Source organism: Chelonus insularis, unplaced genomic scaffold, assembly GCF_013357705.1.
Source record: "Chelonus insularis isolate UGA/USDA-ARS -01 unplaced genomic scaffold, ASM1335770v1 contig_121_pilon, whole genome shotgun sequence".
Taxonomy (NCBI): domain Eukaryota; kingdom Metazoa; phylum Arthropoda; class Insecta; order Hymenoptera; family Braconidae; genus Chelonus; species Chelonus insularis.
The window spans coordinates 112,763-135,987 of NW_023276363.1; the positions used below are offsets into that span (position 1 = coordinate 112,763).

Sequence of the window (23,225 nt, forward strand, 5' to 3'; positions counted from 1 at the left end):
CCGCTAGACGGCGACAATAAGTTAGGTTAGGAATTTTGCAAAATACTAGCAGTAGTTTAAAAAATTATTTATGTAAATAGTTTTGATTTTTGAATAATTAAAGAACAAAAATTAGTTATTTATTTAGTTTTTTTAATATTGTTTCGTAATTCGAAAGTGAAATAATTTCTCAGTTCGAATAAATGTAAAGTACGAGCTACTTTTAAATGTCACTGATGTGGTTCTAGAAGTCATCATTTCCTAAACGGTAAAATTCTTGAATGGATGAAAGTAATTACGATTCTCCAGACGAATATACAAGCCTGATGGACGCTCACGTTGCTGAAACACGAACTGATAGCTCAGGATTAGTTACTGAGAGGAGAAAAAGACGTTTAAAGACGCCTAATGATGAGGTAGCTTGAAAAATTTTGTATCTTTGTCTTCTACAACAATAATAACAATATTAAATATTATGTATGAAATGACAGTTAGAAAACAGAAAAGACCAATTTTTTTATTTAGGCGTATTGTTTATTCATACAGGCTGGAGCCGTTCCAGAAGTTCGTATTGAAACACCCAGTTCATCTTCATTTTTTGGTGGCTCAAGAGGACTACCTCAACATCCAGGTCATGGTGATGACCCAGGTGATGGTTATCAGCAAGAAGAGATAGAAGAAGGATTAAAATATGGCGCAACACATGTTATTAAACTATTTGTCCCTGTATCATTGTGTATGTTAGTAGTTGTTGCGACAATCAGTTCTATCAGCTTCTATACGACAACAGGAGAATATTTGGTATATACACCATTCCATGATGAGAAAGCTGATACGAGCACGAAAGTTTTACAAGCATTTGCTAATTCGTTGATCCTTATGGGATTAATTGCAACCATGACAGTGGTACTTATAGTACTGTATAAATACAGATTTTATAAAGTTATTCATGCATGGTTAATAATGAGCTCACTGATGTTACTCTTCATTTTTGCGACACTTTATTGTGAAGAAGTACTAAAAGCTTACAACATTCCAATGGACTTTATTACATTGTCGATAGTTTTATGGAATTTTGGAGTCGTTGGAATGATTTGTATTCATTGGCAAGGTCCACTAGCTCTTCAACAAGCATATCTAATTTTCGTAGCTGCATTGATGGCACTTGTGTTCATTAAATATTTACCTGAATGGACTGTCTGGGTGGTTTTAGCGATAATAAGTATTTGGGGTAAGATATTTTTATTTTTGGAATCGATTACAATAATCAGGGATTGCGATCATTTTGGATTTATTTATAAATATTTACTTTTTAGATCTTATTGCTGTATTAACCCCCAATGGCCCTCTGAGAGTTCTAGTAGAAATGGCTCAAGAACGAAACGAAGCAATTTTTCCAGCACTAATTTATTCATCAACAATTATGTATAGTTTCACTCTTTCCTATGCTGGCTATGTTGGTGCTGCGACAATGGCGAATGAAGAATCAGCAGCAGGCGATGGAGTACGATCTCCAGCTCGTATTCATACACAGAATGCTACACTTCCTGATGGTGAAGAAACAGGATTTACTAGAGACTGGGTTGATAATCATGGTAATTTAGATTAACTGTTCTATTTATTCACTAAAAATAATTATATTATATATAAAATTGACAATTATCGACATTAATTGTGCATTGTAGAAGAAAGAAGTGGAAGAAGAGTAGATGAAATGCGTGAAACTGGTGAAACAACAAGAATTCAATCGCGTGTACAACCACCCCAAAGTAACCAACCATCACAAGGATCACTTTCAGAAGAGGAACGTGGAGTAAAATTAGGTCTTGGTGACTTTATTTTCTACAGTGTTTTAGTAGGAAAAGCATCAAGCTACGGTGATTGGAATACAACTCTTGCGTGTTTTGTAGCCATTCTCATTGGTTTATGTCTTACCCTTCTTCTTCTTGCAATTTTCCAAAAAGCTTTACCTGCACTTCCAATTTCAATAACATTCGGTTTGATATTTTACTTCGCAACACGTGTTATAGTAACACCATTTGCTGATAGTTTGGCTAGTGAACAAGTATTTATTTAGTTATAATTTACATAATGAGAAAGACTTACAAGAATAATACAATTAAATTAGACTTACACAAAAGACTTTTATGACTTATATAGTAAAATAATAAATTGTGTAAAAAAAAGTTTAAATTTCATTAATAATACTTAATAATAATAAACAACTAATTATCTTCATATTGCACTGATTAATTATTATATATCCACTAATCAATTTGAAGATATAGTTTACACCATTAATATAAGTAATTTGTTAAATTACTATTTTTATTTACAGAATTTTAGGTTAAATATAAAAAAGCAACTAAGTGAGCACATTTTCGATCTGGTTTGAAATATGAGGTAAAATTTATGTTGATAAATGCATTATGTTTAAAAATAGACATTTAACAACATTGTTAGCGCCGTTATAAAACGCTTGGACTGTTAGACACTTAGGGGATCTATCGAGTCCGTTTGCACAGCCATGGGAATAATTACAATAGCATACTTGGTACTTTAAATTCACATTTCTAATGATTTTACTACAAACATTTGCTAGTATTAATAAGAAGACGACGATTTAGGCAAGATCAAACGACTGATCAAAAATATCCTCAAAATTCACCCAAAATTAAACCTTTTCTCATCATTGTTATTATTTGAGATACAGTATCATTTAATTGGTCATTCTTTTATCTTTTATAATTATTATACTGCTATTTATTTTCTACATTTCGTGTCCATCGCAACATTATTAAGGCTTTAAGTAATATTTTAATTAAATATATTTGTTTCCGAAATATTTTACATAACAATGGTATGATTTTGTTCTAAAGGTTGAAAAATTATCTTCAATTTAATTGAATATAGAGGGTTTTAGTGTATTTTTTTATAGATTCTTTTATGAATATCATATGGTCAGATATATGAAGGTCATTTATTCTAATATATTTCAGTCATAGTGTAAAAAGCTAATATCTAATGACCCAAAAATATCGCATTATCTTAGTCATTTCTTTCCGAATATATGTATATCAGGTCAATAGAGATTATTCTCCTTTTATTTTTAACATTATTAATTCAACTAATCATCTATGCAACTATTTAATGTGATTTTGTCGCTTATAACTTGTGTAAATACTGATACTTTTTAAAGCGATTATGCAGGATTGATATACAATATTGTATTTGAGACCTTGCTTTTTTTTAAAATTAAAAAATTGTGCCCATCAATTAAATGTACTTTTCATTTAATTGAAAGATATTTCGTTAATACTTGAGTAATCGAAAAATAGCTTTTTGAGATTTCTCGTGAGTTTTTTGTAAAAGTAAAATATCTTTTAACAACATAGCTATTAACTCATAGTATAACAATAAATAACAAGATAATGATAAAATATTTATGGAAAACTGTCATTAATTAAAATAAACAAAATTATTAATAGAGAGCTTACAACTTAGCTCTTAGCTAATAATTTTTTTTAGCTAGTTCCATATTTACTGCTTTCAAATGTCCCTCGTCGAAAGAAAACGCTAAATTCTACAAGAGATTGTTTATCAATGTTATTTAAATTGCTCCGAAATTTATAAAGTGACTCACAACTTGGTATTTCCGAGCAAACCTCTATCAGCCTTCGTAAATACTCTTCTAGTCGTTTTCTTCGTTCTCGTGCTACAACTTCGGATTTTGCAAAAACTTTTTTAGGAGGAAAACGAATTGCAGAGACCTGTAATATGAGAGGTCGTTTAATTATCAAGTTGTAAACATTTAAATCCAATTTATGAGCTTTAAATTTAAATTAAATGAGGTAAACAACTAACCTTGCCATTATATTTTTGCCGCATGGAACTATAAAGTTCATGGAATCTCCTGTAACGACGTAGTAAAGTCCAGCTATCATCTTGAGCTACGATCCGGACTTCATATTCATAATGGCTAGACTTGCCTGCTCCTCGAATAACATATGAAGGTATGCTAACTATCATATTAATTACACTGTCTGGCCTACTATCACTAGCGATTAAAGAAGGTAAGGACCGTGTAATAGATAAAGAATAAGGACTTCCTAGACGATCCCCACGATTTAAACTCTATAAATAAAAGGAAATAATTATTGAATATTTTACTTTTTACTTTTTTCAAATGTAAATAGAGCATGGAAATATGTAGAAACTTACAGTAAGATATACAGAAGAGTAACCTCGAGTTGGTAGTAGCTTTGGAGTGACTGAATGACTGGTAGACTGTTCATCTGTTTGATCGCTCAATGCATTTCTATCAGATTCTTGTAATCTACTGTGTACTGATAAAAGAGGTGTTGGTTTGCTGAAAGAAGATCCATTAGAGTTCCAATTACTATCATCTTCCGATCCAGTTTCAACAGAATCAACCGGTGGATCCATCATTGCTATCTTGGAAGCACCTTTTTTCAATTTATAATGCTGATCTCTTCTCATCAACCAAATCTCCAATTCAATCTGTTGCTTTTGAAGATCTTGGAGAACTATAATTTGTCGATTTAGGTCATCTCTAGATGGAGTATTAGCATCTAAACATTTCATCACTAACATTTTCTGTTCAGCTATTTTTTGGTTCAGTCTTTTCATCTCTTGATTTTCTTGCATTCGATATTCTTTGTCATTGGCTGTTTGAGATTCTATTTGTTTATCAGTAATAAATACATCTTTTTCTTCTTCTAAACTTGAACAACTACATTTTCCAACAGCTTTATCACTTGAATTTTCTTTTTTCTCTTCAATTGATGAAGTCACATTACTGTTAATTTCTGAGTTTGAATTAATGTTTTTAGAATTAGTTTCAACTTCAGTCTTTTCACTAGGGATTTGAGTTTCATGTTCATTACCCACTTCTGTCTCTATCTTACCATTCTTTTCAATTGTTTCATTCAATATAACATCAGGATTCTCTTCAGTAGTATTTACTTCAGGGAAAAACGATCGCAACTCTGGGGAATTTGCAGCTGCTGTATGAAAAGTCTCTGTGGTATCACCAGAACTTGGTAAATCTGAAGGTAATAAACTAAGAGCCGAAGCTATTCTCAATTTCCTATTGCAGGGATCTTGAGTGGACTTTAAATCACGACTTGAAAATATATCACTACTACTACTCGATCGCCCTGGAGATGCTGGGAGCGCTCGTTTTAAATTTAATGTCAAGCTCTGTTTACGTTTTAGAATATCTTGAAGTTGTTCTTGGCTTCTTTTCGCAAGTTGTAATCTTTGACCTTCAAACTGTTTAAATAAATGCTAATGTAGATTCAATGATTTAAATCAATAAAAATTAATGATTTATGTTCTTACCTCAAAATTTAACATTTGCTTTTGCTTATCTGCCATCTCTAGCAGTTCCACTTCCATTTTATCTACTCTTGATTGATGTTCATTTAACGATTTTACTTTATTTTGTAATTCTGACTCTAAAGCAGCCAATTCTTTTTTCTGAAATAAATGATATCATATTACATAAATAATTATAATCTCAATAAAATGTCTACGGGTTTCAGCATGAAATACTTACGTGATGATTAACAAACTCTTTAACTGCTTCCAATGACTTCTGATCATTTAAACTGGACCATGACTCAGGCAAACTGCAATCACTCACTGTATCATCAGTCTGAAAAATAAAATATGCAATCATAGATTTTAATAGATACAATTTTTATCAATCTAAAAATGAGTTAAGTAATACTTGATAATATTTACAAATTTTATTAAATTTTAAACAAGATTTTAACTAAAAAATCTCCATGGTGATTGAATAGATTCGTAGACTGACTCTTACCTTAGTACAATTGTGTTGGCGTTTCTGCAAATGATCGTGATTGTTTATGAATTCTTCATACTGATGGTGTTTGGTCTGTAGAGTGGTTCGTAGAGAGGCCACTTCCCTATACAAATTTTCTACCTAGCCACACATACACACCGTAGCGTTAACAAAATATAACGTATAAAATTATAAATAACAACGCTCTTCGACAGTTAAAATCAACAAAATAATAGAAAAAAATTATTAAAGAATGCACTGTCTTTTAAATAATTAAATAAACTTATAAATAAATAAATAACAAAAGATATAAAATAAGAACAATACTTTATAACTTATACTTATATGGAGAATAATATAAATAATACTTGGATAAAATCGAATAGTAGGAATTCGTGCGTTTGTCTTTACTGAGGGGATAATTGAACTTTGAAAATATCTTACCTGCTGTAATAATGCGATAAATAATTTCAAATCCAACTTTCAGATGAAGAAATACAAAAAAATACAAAAAACCAAACTAACTACTATTTTCCCAACAAAATATACGAAAGTCTGGGTTTGTTAATTGAAGGTTGATATAAAAAAATTAGTAAATAAATTTAGTTATGGGAATACAAACGCGTAAGATATACATAAATCATATTAATAACATTAACACATATACGAGCAAAATAAATATTAATTTGTAGAATACTTATAAAGGCCAATATTTGTAAGAAAAATTTATTAATCAACAATAGAGTATATAACAACACTTTCCTTCTCTTTCTCTCTTCTCGCATAACAAACCCATCAATATTCAATAGATCAATTTAATTTCGTTACCTAATTTATATACATATCCAATAACTTTGTACAACTTGTATCTACAATAAATAGATCATTCCACGATTTGGACATTTTAATAGTCCGGCAAAATCTTCCATAAATAATACTAGCACGTTTTGAGTATTTAATCAGGCACAAAAAAAATCTCATTTGCTCATCAATTCATTGTCGAAAATAAATGCATACTCGTTGTCTCTTATTATCAATTCATTCAATGTTTATATTCATTAAAGTCATTATGTCGTTAATTAAGATTAAAGGGCTTTCAATTATTGCTCGTTATTAATTGTGATAATCATCATAATTCCTAAGTCCCGCATAGGAATTAAGTAGTTAAATATATTAATCTCCTGTAAGTGTAATCGTGTCGTTAAGTATTACAGTCATGAGATACTTTTTTGTTCGTATCCACTGTCACATATCCAAAGGACAAACATGCGAGTAGATGATGATGTTGCCGGATAAACAGATGAGGACACCGATTGCGACGAGAGCCAAGTAAAATTGGTATTTTATCGATATTACAACTAAATCCGGAGACGGCGAATCCAAGTCACTTACTTGTGTCATCTCGTCGCGACGTTCTTGTTCCAATATACGTCGTCTAGAACGTAGTTCACGTTGTCGTGTTTCCAAAGCAGCTATAGCATCAGCCCACTCTTTCCATTGTGCTCCCCATTCTCTTTCCAGTTCTCTTTGTGCACCTTCCAAAGCTTCACGTCTTGCAGCCCATCTTTCTTCACGTTCTTCTTGTTCTTTCTGTAATAATAATCATCATGAATATTAACAAGAACATTACGTACTCATCTATTTGAATAATTTTTCCGATTCTCTAAGAGACAAATTAATTTATTCTATCAGAATATCTAACTCTCTCTTTTATCATAAACTAGTTGTAATAAAATTGAACTTGTAAAAAAATATCATCAAGTTTTATTTCAATTTTATCAATGATCATTTAGATATTTATAAAATCATTGAGTTTTAATATTTTTCCTTCAATAATCGGAAATATTTTCTCAGTGAAATTTTTGATAAGAATAAATTCTCTATATTTAAAAATTCTTTATAGGCCAGTAGAAATCATCAGTAATTAATCTAAAATATTTCACATAATTAAATTGAATTTATTAATTATTTAAATTTAAACAGTAACAAGGAACAACTCTTGCTCTTATTTTTTCTGAGAACATTAACAGCCAATTTCTCAGAAGAGTTAAGTTATAAGAGTCTTTTCAAATGATTTACTTGTTTCTTTCTTCTCTAGAATCTCTAATAAATGGATTCAATCTAGACTTTAATAATAAGTTGAAATTTACCTTAAAGTCTTCTTTCTCTTTAATTAAAGCTGCTTTTTGTTGTTCCAGTTCTCCTAAAGCTCGAATATCTTCACTAGAATTCAGTAAATTATCACTTGAAGATGAAGCATGAAGATCAGAGACACTCCAACTGAGTAAAGACAATCGAGATAAATTGACTACAGCTGATTGAAGATTTCCATTGCCTGTTCCGCCTTCTTTCCTCAGTTTAGCGGCTTCTGCTGGATCATTATACCTGAACATATTATTTCTACCAAGTAAAATAATACAACCCTGCGACAGTCTCGTTGGTTTATCTATTTGAACCATGTTGATCCAACAGTATGATGATAGAGGATGAAGGGTAGCAACTCCGCTATTTAGTTCTATTGTACAATGTTCAGGTTCAACGTCTGCACCCGTCAGAACAATGTCCTGAATTGTTTTCGCTTCCTCAGTCCCCACAAATGTTTTCCCCTCTTTTAAATGATAAAGAATTACTCCAGTACTTAATAGATTATCATCTATGCCTACAAGGTGTGGCATCTCTGAATCTAAAACTACACCAACTCCACTTTTTCTTAATCCTAATGCTCGTTGTTCTTGAAGTATTTTTTGTGTTTCTCGCCACTTTTCCGTCCATTCTTCTGTAAGAACTTTTTCTTGTTCCTGTTTTTCATGAATCTGAGCTAAAAGCTCTTTTTGTTGTGGGGGCCTTTCAATGCTCTGTAACAAAGCAAATGTAATTAATGATAATTGTAGCATTACAATTAATTAAACTTGTTAACTATGATCAATCAAATTAATTCACTCATTAATATAAGAAACTTTACAATAAATACAAAAATATAATAGACATTTTTAATGTAAAATGATAAGGTTTTAAAAATACTTGCCATATCTTTGCCAATCATTGACTTCAACTTGAGAATTTCTTCTCTTAATTCTCTAATAAGCTTGACATTTGGATCTTCGTTGATAGTAGGTTTATTTATGATATTCTTGGCTCTATTAGCATATCTAAGCGTGCTCAATGTTTCTCCATAGTTACAATCAGCAGGACTTATTGCAGCTATCATTATCGTTTTAGAATTACCACCTAAAGAGTCTTTCAGTAACCAAGTCAGTACACTGTCACGATATGGAATAAAAACACTTCTTCTTGAACAATTGGAGTCCGTAGAAGAACTGATGTCTGCTAATGCTGATATCACAGATCCTAGAGTTACAAGAGATTTATTGATGTGTGCACCTTCCTTTAATCTTTGACCAGTTGCTCCCGTTGCATTTGCGCGTTCACTATCAATCAAGAAATATTAATTACATCTGCTTTTCTAATTAATTCTTATTTGCTTTATCATTTGATGAATTGAATATAACTAATTGTTACCTGCCAGCTAAATCGACAAGATGAACCTTGGAAACAGTTTCTGAAGGCATATTACCCTCCGAAAATCCTGCTTGGACAAATGTTATTGTAAATATTGCGTGACTTCTGCTGCTCACATCATTCATATTTGTGCTAGCAGTCGTCCTGTGCGTGTTTCCTCTAACCATACATTCCTAGAAATGATTTTAACAATCAATCTTAAGATCTGAATCTATTAAATTTGGTCCTTATTAATAAATTACCTGTATATCTGAATAATCGTAAACAAGGTGATTTGATAAGTCTTGAACGTAAGGACCTCTTTTAGGATGTTCTCTAACTTTAAGAGAATGTGATTGCGTTTGATCCGGCCTCAATAAATCCCTAACTCGTTCATTGTGGATCTCTAGAAAGGAAACCTCAGTTCTATATGATGCCCCGGTCTCTTTTCCAGCCGCCATTCTTGCAAATAAAGTCTTGCAGATTCTTGGAATAAGGCCTTGAGACTCCTAAGAGTGATGTAATTTCATAGTTATAGATTCTCTTTGTACTTTTGTGTAAAGAAATGACTTCAAAGTGATGATTAAACATTTACCGGTGAGCCCATCATCGTGAAGGTTTTACCAGAACCTGTTTGACCGTAGGCGAAGACGCAGGCGTTGTAACCTGCAAAGGCACTTTCTATGACGTCTGTTCCGAGATCGGAGAAGACCTGAAACGGAAAGGATATGTCAGTACAATCCTTTTACAGTGCTATTCTCTCTAACACATCATGATTATGATGCTTAGCTTGAACGTAGTGCGGAAATGAGCCTTATAACGAATTCACTCTTTCATCGCTGAGAAACCGTAATCTCCTGCACGTGTCTTTATATCTCCGCCGCAATACCTTTCAATCGGCCTCGATAATGATTGCCAAAAATTATTGCCAACTAACTCATTTTTAATTTCATCTAGCGTATTATAAAAACGAAACACGTAACAGTTCAATTGTCAGGATATCATGGTGTTTAAGCTTACAAATAGTTGGCAAACAAGTGACTTTTTTTACGCACTTAATTAATTCTAAAGAATTTAAAATAAAACAATGATTCTTGAATAGCAAGATTTCTATTTAGAATACTTTACAATAAATTAAATGATATTAATTGCTTTAATAACTGATGTAGACGTATTTAGTTCAAGAAACTTACATTCTAACTACTTCTAAAAATGGTATTATTTGATTTTATACAATTTCTAAAAACATTTCCTACTAAAATAAGAATTAAGTAACTAATGTTTTATATAAGTAAACTTTTCTTTGAAAAAATGCTTTTATTAATTTGTTATTTAATTTAAAAATAATTACTATGAACTAGTAAATTAATTACCTCTTCCTGAGAAGCATAATTTTCATCAGAAGGTTCAAAAGACCAGTAGGAATGATCAAATGTGAAATCTTTGTATTTCTCTTTATCACTGCAGCTTCCAGGACTCTGAAAATTGCCCCGAAAATAAACAAATTTATCATAATTCATTCTTATCTATATTTACAAATGGTTAAACAATTCAACAGAAATAGCTGAGTGATGCCAATGCCTTAGTGATGTGGTAATCGAACGAGACAAACTCTTTCCACAGCTTGTTTTCATGACTTTCTCTACTGATCCAGCAATGTTGACAGCTGATCAGTGCTCCACATACACTTTTCTATCTTTTACTGTTACAATTCATTCTTTGCAATTACCTATCCTATTAATTAATCTTGAAATCTCAGCTACTAGTGTTAATGTTAATTATATCAATAAATCTCTGAAATGTGTAAATGTCATAATTTATTTTTCATTCAGGCAATTAATTTTTAGAAAAATCAAACTTTTAATTTTACAATTGAAAATCATTTGTTGAGTTATCTGTTTCTGTCAGATCTTTAACATTCTGAACAAGCTTAAGATAACTTTACCGTTATTAATATCTTCTAGGTTGAGCTATAACGAAAGACTAGTTCTGAAACAAGCACGTGATCAAATAAAAAGTGATTGTCTTTTTGGTAATTTATAACTAGAAGCATTTCACTTAGATCGTTTCAAGGAAGTGGATCATTCTCGTACTATTTTACGGTCGATTTAAGCTGGTGAAATTTTAGTAAGATAAATTATTGATCAATTGGCATAAAAAAGGTAAAGATAGTGTATAGACAACAGCCACCTGCTGATTCTGTTGATACATTCTGGCGTTATTATTATATATTTTGTTATTTTATGATTTACTCCCATTCACTTGGTAGTATTACCTTGCTACTGAATATCCGTGTCCTTTTGCCATCCATTTGAACGATCAGTTTCGCGTTCATGGCCAGCTCCCTAGAATAAAAACACATTGTGTTTATCAAGATATGTATTATGTGAATATCATTTAAATATACTCCAAGTGTCTGAAAAATGGTGTCATTGACAATTCGATGACGTTTAAATTATTCTTAGATTCAATAAATTTCGTGTGAATGTTCAACCTGTCTATTTTCAATGTTCATTAGAGCTTTTTGCAAGAATAGACCGGATGTTATCCAATCGTCTGCCTACTTCAAAAGTTTATTTTACAAAAAAAAAAGAAATAAAAACAACAGGAAACGAGTACAATTTGACTAGTCATTATTAGCTGACGTCTTAAAAATGAATTATTAGAATGAGTCTGTGATGAAAAAACTTGTATACATTTCACTACAATCTCTTTCATGTCAAAAAAATTTATTACGAAAAAGATAGCTTCAAAATCATTAAAAATGCATTATCATTCTCTTAAATGAGTGATTGTTATGGGAAAAGATTTATTTCTTTGTCATTTGTTTCAAATTTTGGAGAAATTTTCAGGTTAATTTTTCAACTGTTACCAACAGAATGATTTATAAATTATTAACAATCAACTTTAATAGAAGTATATTTAAAAATAATTGAAAAATATATAGAATTTACTTTATTATATTAATAAGAGAAGTATTAATGATGATTTGTTAATTATTTCTTAAACAATAAAGAAATTAACCAAAAATAAATAAAACCGAAAAAAAGGTAAGAAAAAAGTAATGACAGGTGGGAACATGAAAAAAGTAGTAGGAGAATAATAACTGCATAGGATAATAAAATGACTATACAAAGTCAATAAAAATAAAAAACACAACTCTCAACTAGATTTTTGCACATGGAGTTATAAACACAGCACAAAGGACACACACCTTTTATTAAAGGGCCTGACTCTTACGGCCACCTTTACTGAAGCCATGACTGATAATAACACAAACGCATGGACTCTTTGTCACAGTAACTCACGCAGTTCAAGGTGACCGCGTATGGTGTTAAATTCTTCCCTTCGTTTGCTTGTTAGTTATGCGATGCAACGCGTTTTGGTGTCAGAATGAAGACACATTGTTGTTTCTATTGCACGAGGTAGAGCGTAAATTTGACCGCACTCAACCATCATCATCCTCGTTTCGTGCTCGTGACAAACGAACAACTGTGAGAAGCCAAGACGTAAAGAGATTCAACACGCTGACCGTCGTGACAACTACGTCTGTTAATACTTGGATATACTAACAATTCAGCGGGGCAGGAGGAAGGAGATTGTTTGAAAGAGGAGGAGAAAAAAAAAATAAATAAAAACACGGGCGCATGCGTCGACTACAGTCGGTAATGTCGAATTCCATGATGTGGAGGCGGTTTAATTATTTTTGCAAATACTTGTATGGTCATTTTATCTTTGATTATGAGTATATACTCTCAGCTATTATGACAATTATAGAGTCTTGAATGTAGAGCATGAGAAATAATAGCTTGGATACCTAGTATCAGTCCATACTTAGATACTGAACATTACTGTTAATGACTTAATTACTCCATATGTAGATGTATCAAATGCTTGAAAATCTTAGCATAAACTTCATCTTACAGCGGATAATATTTCTGGTAATTGATCTAATAATTTGTTTGAAATATTGAAACCATTTTAATTAATCGGTAAGCAAGTTGATTAATTAAACCTTTTTTGGAGTTGTGATAATTTTTTTTTTAATTTTTTCTAGATTTCAATGGTGGATTCATTTTTATGTATAGTTTTGATCACTTTATGAATTTTAAAAAGGTTTCAACTCCTTTTCATTCAGTAAATAAATGAATGAAACTTTTACCTTAGCTTGATACTTGAATGTATCAAGTTGATACCATCAACATAACATTTTGAAGTGAGCCTTACTGTTTACGGTAGTCTATAAATAATTTTGCTCCTTTATAAAGAAAATATAAAGTTCAAGAACCGTTAGGGACAAGAAGGGAATAAAATAAAGTGCTTCCACTTTTGAGATAAGATGATCAAGTATAAACTTCCGGTTTGTTGATACTCGAAATAACTGTTTTTTCTGTTATAAACGTAAATATATTGGTATGAATGTTGGAGATGTTTGAAAGGAAACTAATTAGATCCACATAATAGCTATGTTGTGATATGAGGAATGTGAAATTGATAAAAGTCAAAAAGATGAGGAATAAAACAGGTTCTCTGGACAATTGCTAGGAGGGATTTCAATGAAATATAATAAACCCACCCACATAGAAGTAATCTACATTTTTATCATGTATATGTATATTCTCACAGATACTTCTGTACTACTTTTATACTTACATACCACACTTTGTGGTTTTGTAAAAAAATTATTGCAAACATTCATTGTCAATTGAATTCTATTTATAATGAGATCAATTTCCAATTGTTATAGAAATAATATTATATATACTTTTATCAAGTGTAATAAAAGTAAAAAAAAAGTTCAATCAATTTATATAATATAAGAACTCAGTAAAAAGATGGAGAAAAAGAAGAAAATGAGTTCTGCATCTGGCGTAACAGTTTCTTTAACGGATGGATCTATTACAGAGGTTTAAGACCTTTTCTGAAGACTGAAATTAGAGATATATTTCAATGGAAAAGAGAAACAAAGACTTGGAAAGATCTATGTCTAGTCATTCTCCCTTCATATCATTTTGTCTAATAAGATTCTATTGATCAGTATTGATAAATATCATTTTTATTTGTTCACGAGTGATGTAAGTATTTTTTTTGTGTAATCTAAAATGTTATCTATTATGTAAATGAAATAATGTTATATTTTTCAGAGTCAACACTAATATTTAGTGACATGCAACATACGGAGCAAGTATAGAGCTGAACCTTGAAGAAAAATTTAAGTAGGAATTAAATATACGATATTCACGATGCGTTATGATTCATATCCAATAGCAGACTGACGTAATCGTGTTTGCACTACCAATCAGAAACAAGGGGGAATCGATATAACGGCAATTAAATTTTCTAATCACGAACTTGCATTTCCTCAACATCTCAATGAATACGATAAGAAGTCGTTGGAAGAACATTCAGATATGTAGGATTATTTTCATATTTTTAAATGTGTTGTCATCAAAAACATGACAGCCAAGCCTCTTTTGCAAGATATATTAATAATTAGCAGTAATAATGCATATTCATCAAGCAACTCATGAAGATATAGCCAATTTTGAGAGGTAAATTTATCACTAAAAGAGTTGGTACAAAACATAATAAATATTTTAAGAATTCCATGTGTCAGTATAAGAAAATCTGATACACGTCATGTTCTGCGTCATCAACATCACTCATCAATGTATAAAAAAGTTGTGAAACCGTCAATTAGCAAAAAACAATGTGTAAAAGTAGAAGAAAAATAAAAAACTCCTGTAACATCGAGCAGTTGGTCGAGACGATAACGCCACCTATATCAAAAGTGACTTTTGGTTACTCGGTCGGTAAGGATAGATTTCTACAATCAATCGGATAGTTAAATAATAATAATAGTGGGGGTGATTGTTCTACAATGTAGAGGGGAGCATCAGCCGCACACGGGACGCCTTCAGCGTCAGTCGGATGGCAACTATCAGGCATGTGGGTTGTTAGTATTTCTGTTCTCTTGCCTCGCGCGATCTTTTGAACCCTCACGTCATAACAGAATTAGTGTACAACTTGTTTTAATTATTTATTTATTTTATTATTTTTTACAATTGTCAAGTTATCACTTATATTATCAATATGCATGTGATGCTCAACATGTGATGTGAGTGATTGCTCTCTGAAATTCATTGTCAATCAAGTGCGTTTACTAGCGAACTTCAACCCCAAAGTGCCACGGGGTTGGGATATACATGCCCTGAGACGGTGATCACGCGCACGCCATGGTTGCTAAGCATTTTACACAGGGTAAGAACACGAAACCCATCATTTTTTTTGCAATAAAATAATCATAATTACGCGTATTATCCAATAAATTACCTCTTTCGTGTAGTAATAATATTTATCTGAATCATTTTATGCAGATTCAAATATTGATAAACGACAGTTTTCATTTTACATAATTCCAAGGACTATTCGATTTTGTTAAAGTGTAGGAAGCCTTAAAAACAGTTATCACCACCTTTTTATATTAGAAAATCCTTTTACTCCATTTCTTGGCATTTCGTTTGTTGAGGGTGGAGTTTTTCTGACAATTCATGAAATCTTCTTATTTATGTGAAGCAGTAAAATAGGTTTATCTTATATCGAAGTGCTGTCAAATTATTTATTGAAATCCATTTTTATTTGTAATGTTTAGAATTGTTTACACATAAACAAGTTATCGATCGAAGGGCAGTATAATTCGCGGGATTATTATAACTGGTTTGTTATGTATACAATGAAGCAAGTACATAGTTGATAGTTGATGAGCTTTTTTCAAGTTTTCCTATATGTTTCAATGCTCATTCTGGTCTTTTTTGTTTACGTGAATTCTATCTATAGAACATTGAGACATTTCTTCTGAATCCTAACGTGCCTCTAATGGCGTTGACCTTTTACAAGAGCAGACAAGAAGAGTGCAAGTGAGCGTGCCCAGACTTTGGCAACTCGAAGGACGTTTTTTCGAGGATCCCCTTGGGAAAAAACAGAAAAAGAAAGATATTCAGCTGTTTTTATTTCTCATATCGTATGGGAGTGCAAAGCTTGTGACGGTTCGATCGTCTATGTATATAATGACAATATAAAAAGTATTTAGTTGGCAATAGAGTGACATAATGTGAAAACATAAATTTCAATTTTTAGAAGTTATAACAGCTATATTAGTTTGAGTTATAACTTCACTTAGATAAAATGAATATTCCCGGAATTTTTATGAAGTTTTTAATTCCTCTACGGAATATTGATTCAATTCAGAATTTTTTTTTCAGTAGATCAGTATCATAGATGCTTTCATATTTTTTGGAGCAATTTTTTATTTGTTACTCTTGAAACAATGGATAACCGACATGGTTTATTGTTAAAATATTCTTTTATTCCTTACCAGAAATGTTTGAGTTTAAAAATGCTATTTATAATTTCGCTATCATTTTTCTATAGAAGATGAATTATTCAACTTTACATCATCAGATAATTGATGTAAATTTTTTTTTTCTCTACTTTTTTTTAAATCATACTGTTAGTTTTATTACCAATTTCCATTTTTTGTTCATCTTAACATCAATTCAATATAACAAAGACCATGGAGTAAATAATTGAAGTGGTTTTTTATCAAATCTATTTCTGATAAGTCAAGCGATTTTTCCACAGTCCACTTTATCATTCTCGTTTCCCTATAAAATAACACTATTTAATTGTACTCTTTATCATATAAAAAGTATGTATAAGAAACGATAAAAATATGTCAGTGTACCTCTTTTTTACTTTTGAAGTCTACGCTCCAGTTTTACATTCACACAGTGAGTTATACAAATAACTTTAATAATGTTGAGCTCTGCTTTGATAAAGGGTGTATATTTATCAAAACACCACACGATAACTGTGCTCTTTTTATTTATTTTTTTTGCTTTTTCGTTTGTCCTTCTTGCTTCCTCTGAATATAAATGGAACACAAAGACAGCAGAAGTATTCGGCAGGAAGTTATTAAGTCCATGATCCAAGTTCCTCAAATGTCGCAGATATTTGTTGTGATATGACTATTAATCATACAAGTTACCTTGACTTAAATGACTCAGGAGAAAGAAAAGTTTTGTCGTCATTTTAATGATCAGTTTATAGACAGCTTGTCAAACGTCAGACCGAACACGTGGAGCTAAAAATATAATATTTGCATTCGAAAATCAAAATAAAAGGTAATGAAGATAATAAGAAGTGTGAAGGATAGAAAAAAAACACCTTTTTAAAGAACTTATTTACATTATAGACGGTTCAATGGTTTTTTGATGTTATTTTTAGAACAAAATTCAATGTTACCAAATAATTTTGAATAGAATTACAAATATTTCTATCAAACTATTTAAATTTTTATTATTTTGTAATTTATTTGTAACTATAACTCCAACTTGCTCGTTGATTAATAAATATTTTTAATAACAGTTGGATATTTAATATCAGCAATCCTTCAACGACTAAATTTTTTCTAAAAAATGATGAATTATTATATCACAAATCTAATAAATTTCCCCTTGTCCATTTTTTCGCTTCCATGAATTGATCCAAAAGGTCATAAGCTAAGATATTAGGATATTTTGAAGTCTATTACTTTCATTTTTCTCGGAATAAATAAATAAGCAATATTTTTGATTTGAATCAGTAAAATAAAATATATAAATGATTTTCTGATTAGAATTTTCTAAGATACTCCAAGTGTATTTATCAAACGAACTCTCGAGAAAAATTATCTAAAAAGAATGTACCTTTTTCACCTTTAGAATAATTCATCTGAAATCGAGACTATTAGATTTTAGCTTCAAGTGAATTTATGAAGAACATTTGTTTGTATTGTTCAAAGTCAATTAATTAAGGCGAATGAGAATTGGAGTTGTATTTAGAATTTGGTACTAAGCATACTCCTTTGTAATCACAGTATTAATAAGTTCTCTGAGATTCTACGCAATTAATTCGCCTTTTTTTTATAAATTGTGTTATTTGTAATGACATTAAATTTTATCACTAATTCTCTACAACAAATGGAAACATTTCATGTTTTGAAATAACGTTCTTCAGCATTAATTTTCTTGTCAATGGCAAATTTTTTTTGTCAAAGGTCTAGTTAGATTTTTTTTATGACGAGTGCGAGCTCATTCTTTTTATTCTGACATTTATGACTGGAGATCAAGGTAGATATTTACCTTATTTCCAATGAATGAATTTTTGTAATCTTTTTTTTTTCTCTGTCTCTAATGATTGAACTTGAGAATAAAAAATTCATTGTTCATTCAGAGAACTGGTACATTGTTGTGTGGATTATTTTATTGATTGAAAAAGAATTACATCCTTAATTTGATGAATTGATTTATTAGAAAGATGGGATGCAGTGAGTCATCTGGAATCCTGGGCTTCCCTAATGGAATCCTCTTTTTTCAATATGAGTCACTAGGTATTAATGCAATAGATATTTTATTTAATTCTTCGAAACTATCACTTTACACCTCATTCCGTTATAATTTCTTTAATATATTTTATGTATTTTAATGTCTATGTAGAGATCCTTAAACTTTCTACTCATGCCTTAAAAATAAATCATCCGCTAATGCCTCTGATTCACAGCTAGAAAATGTTGAAAGCCACTATCAAAAATTCGTCGTAACTCTGCTCATAATTCCTGTAATTAGTTACAGCTTTCAAAATATTTCAAATATTACTCATAATAAATGAGCACTACTTACTCTAGTGCTTTGAACTTTTATCATATACCGATATTTTACTACAAGTTGTTTGACTTGAATTTTTTTTTTCTATTCCTTGTAAAGTTTGTTTTTAGATAAACTTCCAGACGAAAAGTTTAAAATAAATTGCATAGCTTTAAAGATGATATTAAAGGTGTATTTACATTCAAGATCCAGTTGATTTATTTTAATTTTCCAGAAAATTTTCTCGACATCTTTTTCCTATTTGATGTTTATTAAAAAGTAAAAAGTACATTTTTTTTTACATCGTTAGTTTTGATAGAAAATTGTCGGTTTTCAGGATTTTCTGTAAATAACGAGAGATGTGACGATTCATATTAATTACTCACAGTTTGTTTCAGAGACGATAAATTTTATTCAGATGAAAACAGGATTTTCATGAGAATTTGTTTATAAATTTATTTATAGTTTTTTATGAGTTAATTAATTATGAATTTGATGGATGCGTTTTTGTTTGTGAATTTAATAATTTATCACAAAACGTTAAAAGTTTTCTCTTCAATTCCATTTGTTTTAATTATTTAATGTCCAATATTGGAAAAGAGAATAAATAATTCAAGAGATTAACTGAAAGGTAAAAAATTTTTAGTATGAAAAACAACTTTGCATTATTAATAATATAAACGTTATTTTTCTCTTTTAATGATCGAGTTCATTGCAATTGTTAATGAGTTTAATTGAATTATCTAATTTCAATTCTATTGTATAATCAAGTAATTGATTAATGCACGAAATAGTTTTAGAAACAAATAGTTCATTAAACTCTACACATACTTTTCAATCGATAGAATAAGAATATTTTCAATTGTTAATAATGATTTTTAGTATATTAGAATTTTTTTTAACAAATTTAATATGAGTTCATCACACAGATTTTTAAATTAAAAAAAATATTTCCAGTGTTGTTTATTTTATTTCAAATAAAGCTTAATTGCAGTTTCTGTTGTTTACATCCGTCCAACTTAAACAAAAGATTCAAAAAAAGGACGTTTTGTTCTAAATATTTTGTCAGAGAAATATTGACGATTTCAATTTAAAAAACTTTTTGGAGTATAAATTTTTTGATAATATTTCAGATAATTAAAAACTGTTTCATCCATTTTTTTTTTCAATTAAAACTCTATCGTTCAATATCTACAAAATATTTATGTTCTTCAATAAATTATTGTTGATGAGATTATTATCAACGTTAATAAATTATTCAATAATTTAATTACATAATCTATCTTTTCTCTCCAAAAAAAAAATACATAATACAACCCAGTGTTTCCAAATATTTTACCATCATAATTTATTTCCGTTTTGGGAGGAATTTACATAGTTAATTGATACAGTTACCTCAAAATTAATTGTCTGGAAACACGTGGGCTAATTGTGAGAAGAAAACGAGGGTGAAACAAGCATCTCGTCACTACATTACGGCTCTCTTTCTCTTACACTCTTAGAATGCATGCAAATGTATATACTTGAGTCTTCAATGAATAGAAATATGAAGAAAGAAAAATGTAGAGTAACAGAGATAGAATGCAACTACTTGAAGCCACACGTCGTGGTTTGCCCTAAAGGGTTGCGGGACTTGCTGCAGCAACTGACGTGCAGATTTGATTGTCTTGTATTCTTCCATTTTCTCCAGCAGTCGAATTATGTTGCTAGAAGCTTTCTGTCTAAACCAACCCCCTTCTTCTATTATTCGGACCCTTCTCAAATTTGACTGCACTTCAAGTCAGACGTGTAAATGCCACTGATATACCAACGTATTCAATACGAATTGCATTGCAACAGCTTTTCATTTATTCTTAGAGGCATTGTTTACTCAGTTCGGAGTTTAAAGTCATTCGTATTCATTAAAAATTTTGACTTGATAGCATTTATTATTTATTACACTTCTAAAACACTTATTCCCTTGAATTAAATTAGTGAAAATCAATTCAATTTTTTTCTTTCATCTTTTAAAATCAATTTATGTTGCCAAGTTTAATGTTACAAATATAAGTAAATTTCAATAAAATAATTATGAATGTACTGTTAAAATATATCGTAATATTTCTAAAAAAATTCTATTATCATTTTACTGTAAAAGTGAAAGTGAAACTAAACTTTCAAAATATTTTTTAAATGGACCTGAACTTCATAGTAAATGTCGAGAAGGGTGCTAATAGCTTACTTAATTGACATAATCTATATCAATTTATTAATGCATTGTTATAACCATACGTGACTAATTTTTTTATTATTTTTTTTTTACCAAGTCATTATTCTAAACTACCTTTTCAATTTAAACATTTCTCAATATTAGACTTTTTCTTTTCATTATTATCAATTCATTTTTTTCTTATAAATTTTTAAAACAACAAATTAAAATACATGATGTATAGGATTAAATACATTCTTTTTTTTTTTAAATCTTCTTTTGTTCTTTTATTTTAAAACCATGTTACTTCATTGCATCTATTGTCAGTAAAGATTAATAATTCAAACAAGAACCCCTAGAATGTTTATATAATGTTAGTGATGATAAAATTATTTTTTTTTTCGATACTCATAGCAAATGGTGATTTAGTGGACTATTTTGACCACCAAATACTTGACAGCTGGTCAGAGTAAAATTGGTAAGATGAGGTATAGAAGGTTTTTTTTAAATTTGTCTACCTGCGTTGTTCCTTTCACGTTTGTTAAAGTAAGAACACACCTGTGCTTGCTGGAAATTTTACTCAAATCTCCATATTATCCATGTCGAGTTCGAGAAATAACGATTCGATCGATTGTACCCTGCGTCTCTTCAAGTGGAGAGTGCTACATTATTCCCAGAAATCATGATTCAGGAAAAGTATTGAATTCCTGCTTCTATATTATATCCCTTACCTTTCTATTTATACTGCCAAACAAACTTGTATGTATGCTATTTCTATGCGTCCATCATATGGCTAAACATTGTTTACATATCCTCTTGATCAGATTTATGTTGTGAAATTGCGCATAATGATTTTGATTATAGAGCTTGATATTAAGTAAGATATTTGATAATTTATTCATAATATTTTCCTTTGCAATTAAAAGTTACACGTATTGCTGATTTAATTACACCTGAATATTAAACACCATGTATTAAGAATTTTGATTGTTTTTAAATCTAATGAACGAAAAACAATCAATAATAAGTTGAAAAATATTAGAAATGTTGAAGATTTTTAATGTATGCTTAAAAAAAAGTGTACAGGGAAGAAAGTTTCATTAATTTCAATTAAGTTTTTAGTGAACTAAAAATTGTTATTGACAGATGGTGAGATTGGAAAAGTAAGAAATAAATGATAAATTTAAATGGAAATATTAAAGATTAATTTTTACATGGTATTCCGGTTGTTATATTATATTTATTTAATTTATTCTTTAAAAAAATTACTTATTTTTAATCACGATAAAAAAAATTCCGATTGAAACAGTGAAATGGAGTAATTAAAAAAAATTAGTCACGTACGAATACAACAAAATGTTGACTAATGAATGTAGATTACATTAGTTACAAAACATCATTAACACCCTTTTTGACATTTATTATCGTGTCTAGATCGATTTAAAACCTATTAAAAGTTTAATTACACTCTTACATTTATATAGATTAATAAAAGAATCAATTTACATTTATAAGTAAATTAAATCATGATTAATAATTTAGAAAAAAAATTTTTTAATTTAAAAATAGTTGTTATTTAGATAAAAATAATAATCCTTGTCTCAAGAGTATCTTGACATATTTTTATTTAATATTCTTATCACATTTTTTTACTCCTTTTCAATTTTTTACTACGGTGTAACTCTTCAATAGCTATATACTAGTGAATGCCATTGTTTTCTAACATCCTCAATATTAACATAAAAAATATTCTTCAATGGAACATCTTATTAAAATAAAAACAAAATATACTTTTGTATTTAAAATCATTTAAAATGGAGTTTGCTTTAAAAAATTTGATATTTCATTGTAATTTTTTTCTCAAATAGTTTGTAATTAATTTGTCAACGAGAAATCGAGATGTCATTACAACCTTCACTTGAAAAAAATTTTTTCAATTTATGTTATTAACGTATCGCCCGAAGCCATCACTTTGTCAATTTTCCAATGGCCAAATGTACCTTCTTTTATCTTTTATCTTTTCCATTTGTCGTTCTTCATTAATTTC

The 23,225-nt window shown here is 29.9% G+C and overlaps 3 protein-coding genes across 4 annotated transcripts in view; 2 read left to right on the plus strand and 1 right to left on the minus strand.

Annotated features, from left to right (window-relative positions):
- Nucleotides 1–33: 33 nt before the first annotated feature.
- On the plus strand, nucleotides 34–2,217 carry Psn (presenilin). Its single transcript, XM_035082774.1, has 4 exons — nucleotides 34–395; nucleotides 526–1,210; nucleotides 1,296–1,574; nucleotides 1,665–2,217. The coding sequence occupies exons 1-4, from the start codon at nucleotides 261–263 to the stop codon at nucleotides 2,054–2,056; spliced, it is 1,491 nt and encodes a 496-aa protein (XP_034938665.1). The 5' UTR covers nucleotides 34–260; the 3' UTR covers nucleotides 2,057–2,217.
- A 9-nt stretch (nucleotides 2,218–2,226) lies between these two features.
- Nucleotides 2,227–12,884, minus strand: Klp98A (kinesin-like protein 98A). Its single transcript, XM_035082724.1, has 15 exons — nucleotides 12,522–12,884; nucleotides 11,583–11,652; nucleotides 10,681–10,785; nucleotides 9,903–10,019; nucleotides 9,571–9,816; nucleotides 9,329–9,501; nucleotides 8,835–9,237; nucleotides 7,960–8,664; nucleotides 7,202–7,399; nucleotides 5,828–5,950; nucleotides 5,561–5,659; nucleotides 5,344–5,481; nucleotides 4,201–5,274; nucleotides 3,844–4,113; nucleotides 2,227–3,749 (listed from the first exon to the last, which is right to left on the minus strand). Exons 1-15 carry the CDS (start codon nucleotides 12,566–12,568, stop codon nucleotides 3,504–3,506), a joined length of 4,014 nt encoding a protein of 1,337 aa, XP_034938615.1. The 5' UTR covers nucleotides 12,569–12,884; the 3' UTR covers nucleotides 2,227–3,503.
- A 2,364-nt stretch (nucleotides 12,885–15,248) lies between these two features.
- Nucleotides 15,249–23,225, plus strand: part of Myo81F (Myosin 81F) — a 28,624-nt gene continuing 20,647 nt past the window's right edge. For both annotated transcript variants that reach the window (XM_035081757.1, XM_035081768.1), the window contains exon 1: nucleotides 15,249–15,568. In XM_035081757.1, coding sequence (XP_034937648.1) covers nucleotides 15,544–15,568 — 25 coding nt within the window. In that variant the 5' untranslated portion in view covers nucleotides 15,249–15,543. The remainder of the gene's footprint in view (nucleotides 15,569–23,225) is intronic.

Coding starts and splice junctions, on each gene's coding strand:
- Psn (XM_035082774.1), top strand. CDS start 261: ATGGATGAAAGTAATTACGATTCTCCAGACGAATATACAAGCCTGATG. Junction 1,211..1,295: donor AGCGATAATAAGTATTTGGG/GTAAGATATTTT, acceptor TTTACTTTTTAG/ATCTTATTGCTGTATTAACC. Junction 1,575..1,664: donor AGACTGGGTTGATAATCATG/GTAATTTAGATT, acceptor TGTGCATTGTAG/AAGAAAGAAGTGGAAGAAGA.
- Klp98A (XM_035082724.1), bottom strand. CDS start 12,568: ATGGCTTCAGTAAAGGTGGCCGTAAGAGTCAGGCCCTTTAATAAAAG. Junction 10,786..11,582: donor CACGGATATTCAGTAGCAAG/GTAATACTACCA, acceptor GGCAATTTTCAG/AGTCCTGGAAGCTGCAGTGA. Junction 10,020..10,680: donor ATTATGCTTCTCAGGAAGAG/GTAATTAATTTA, acceptor TTTCCGTTTCAG/GTCTTCTCCGATCTCGGAAC.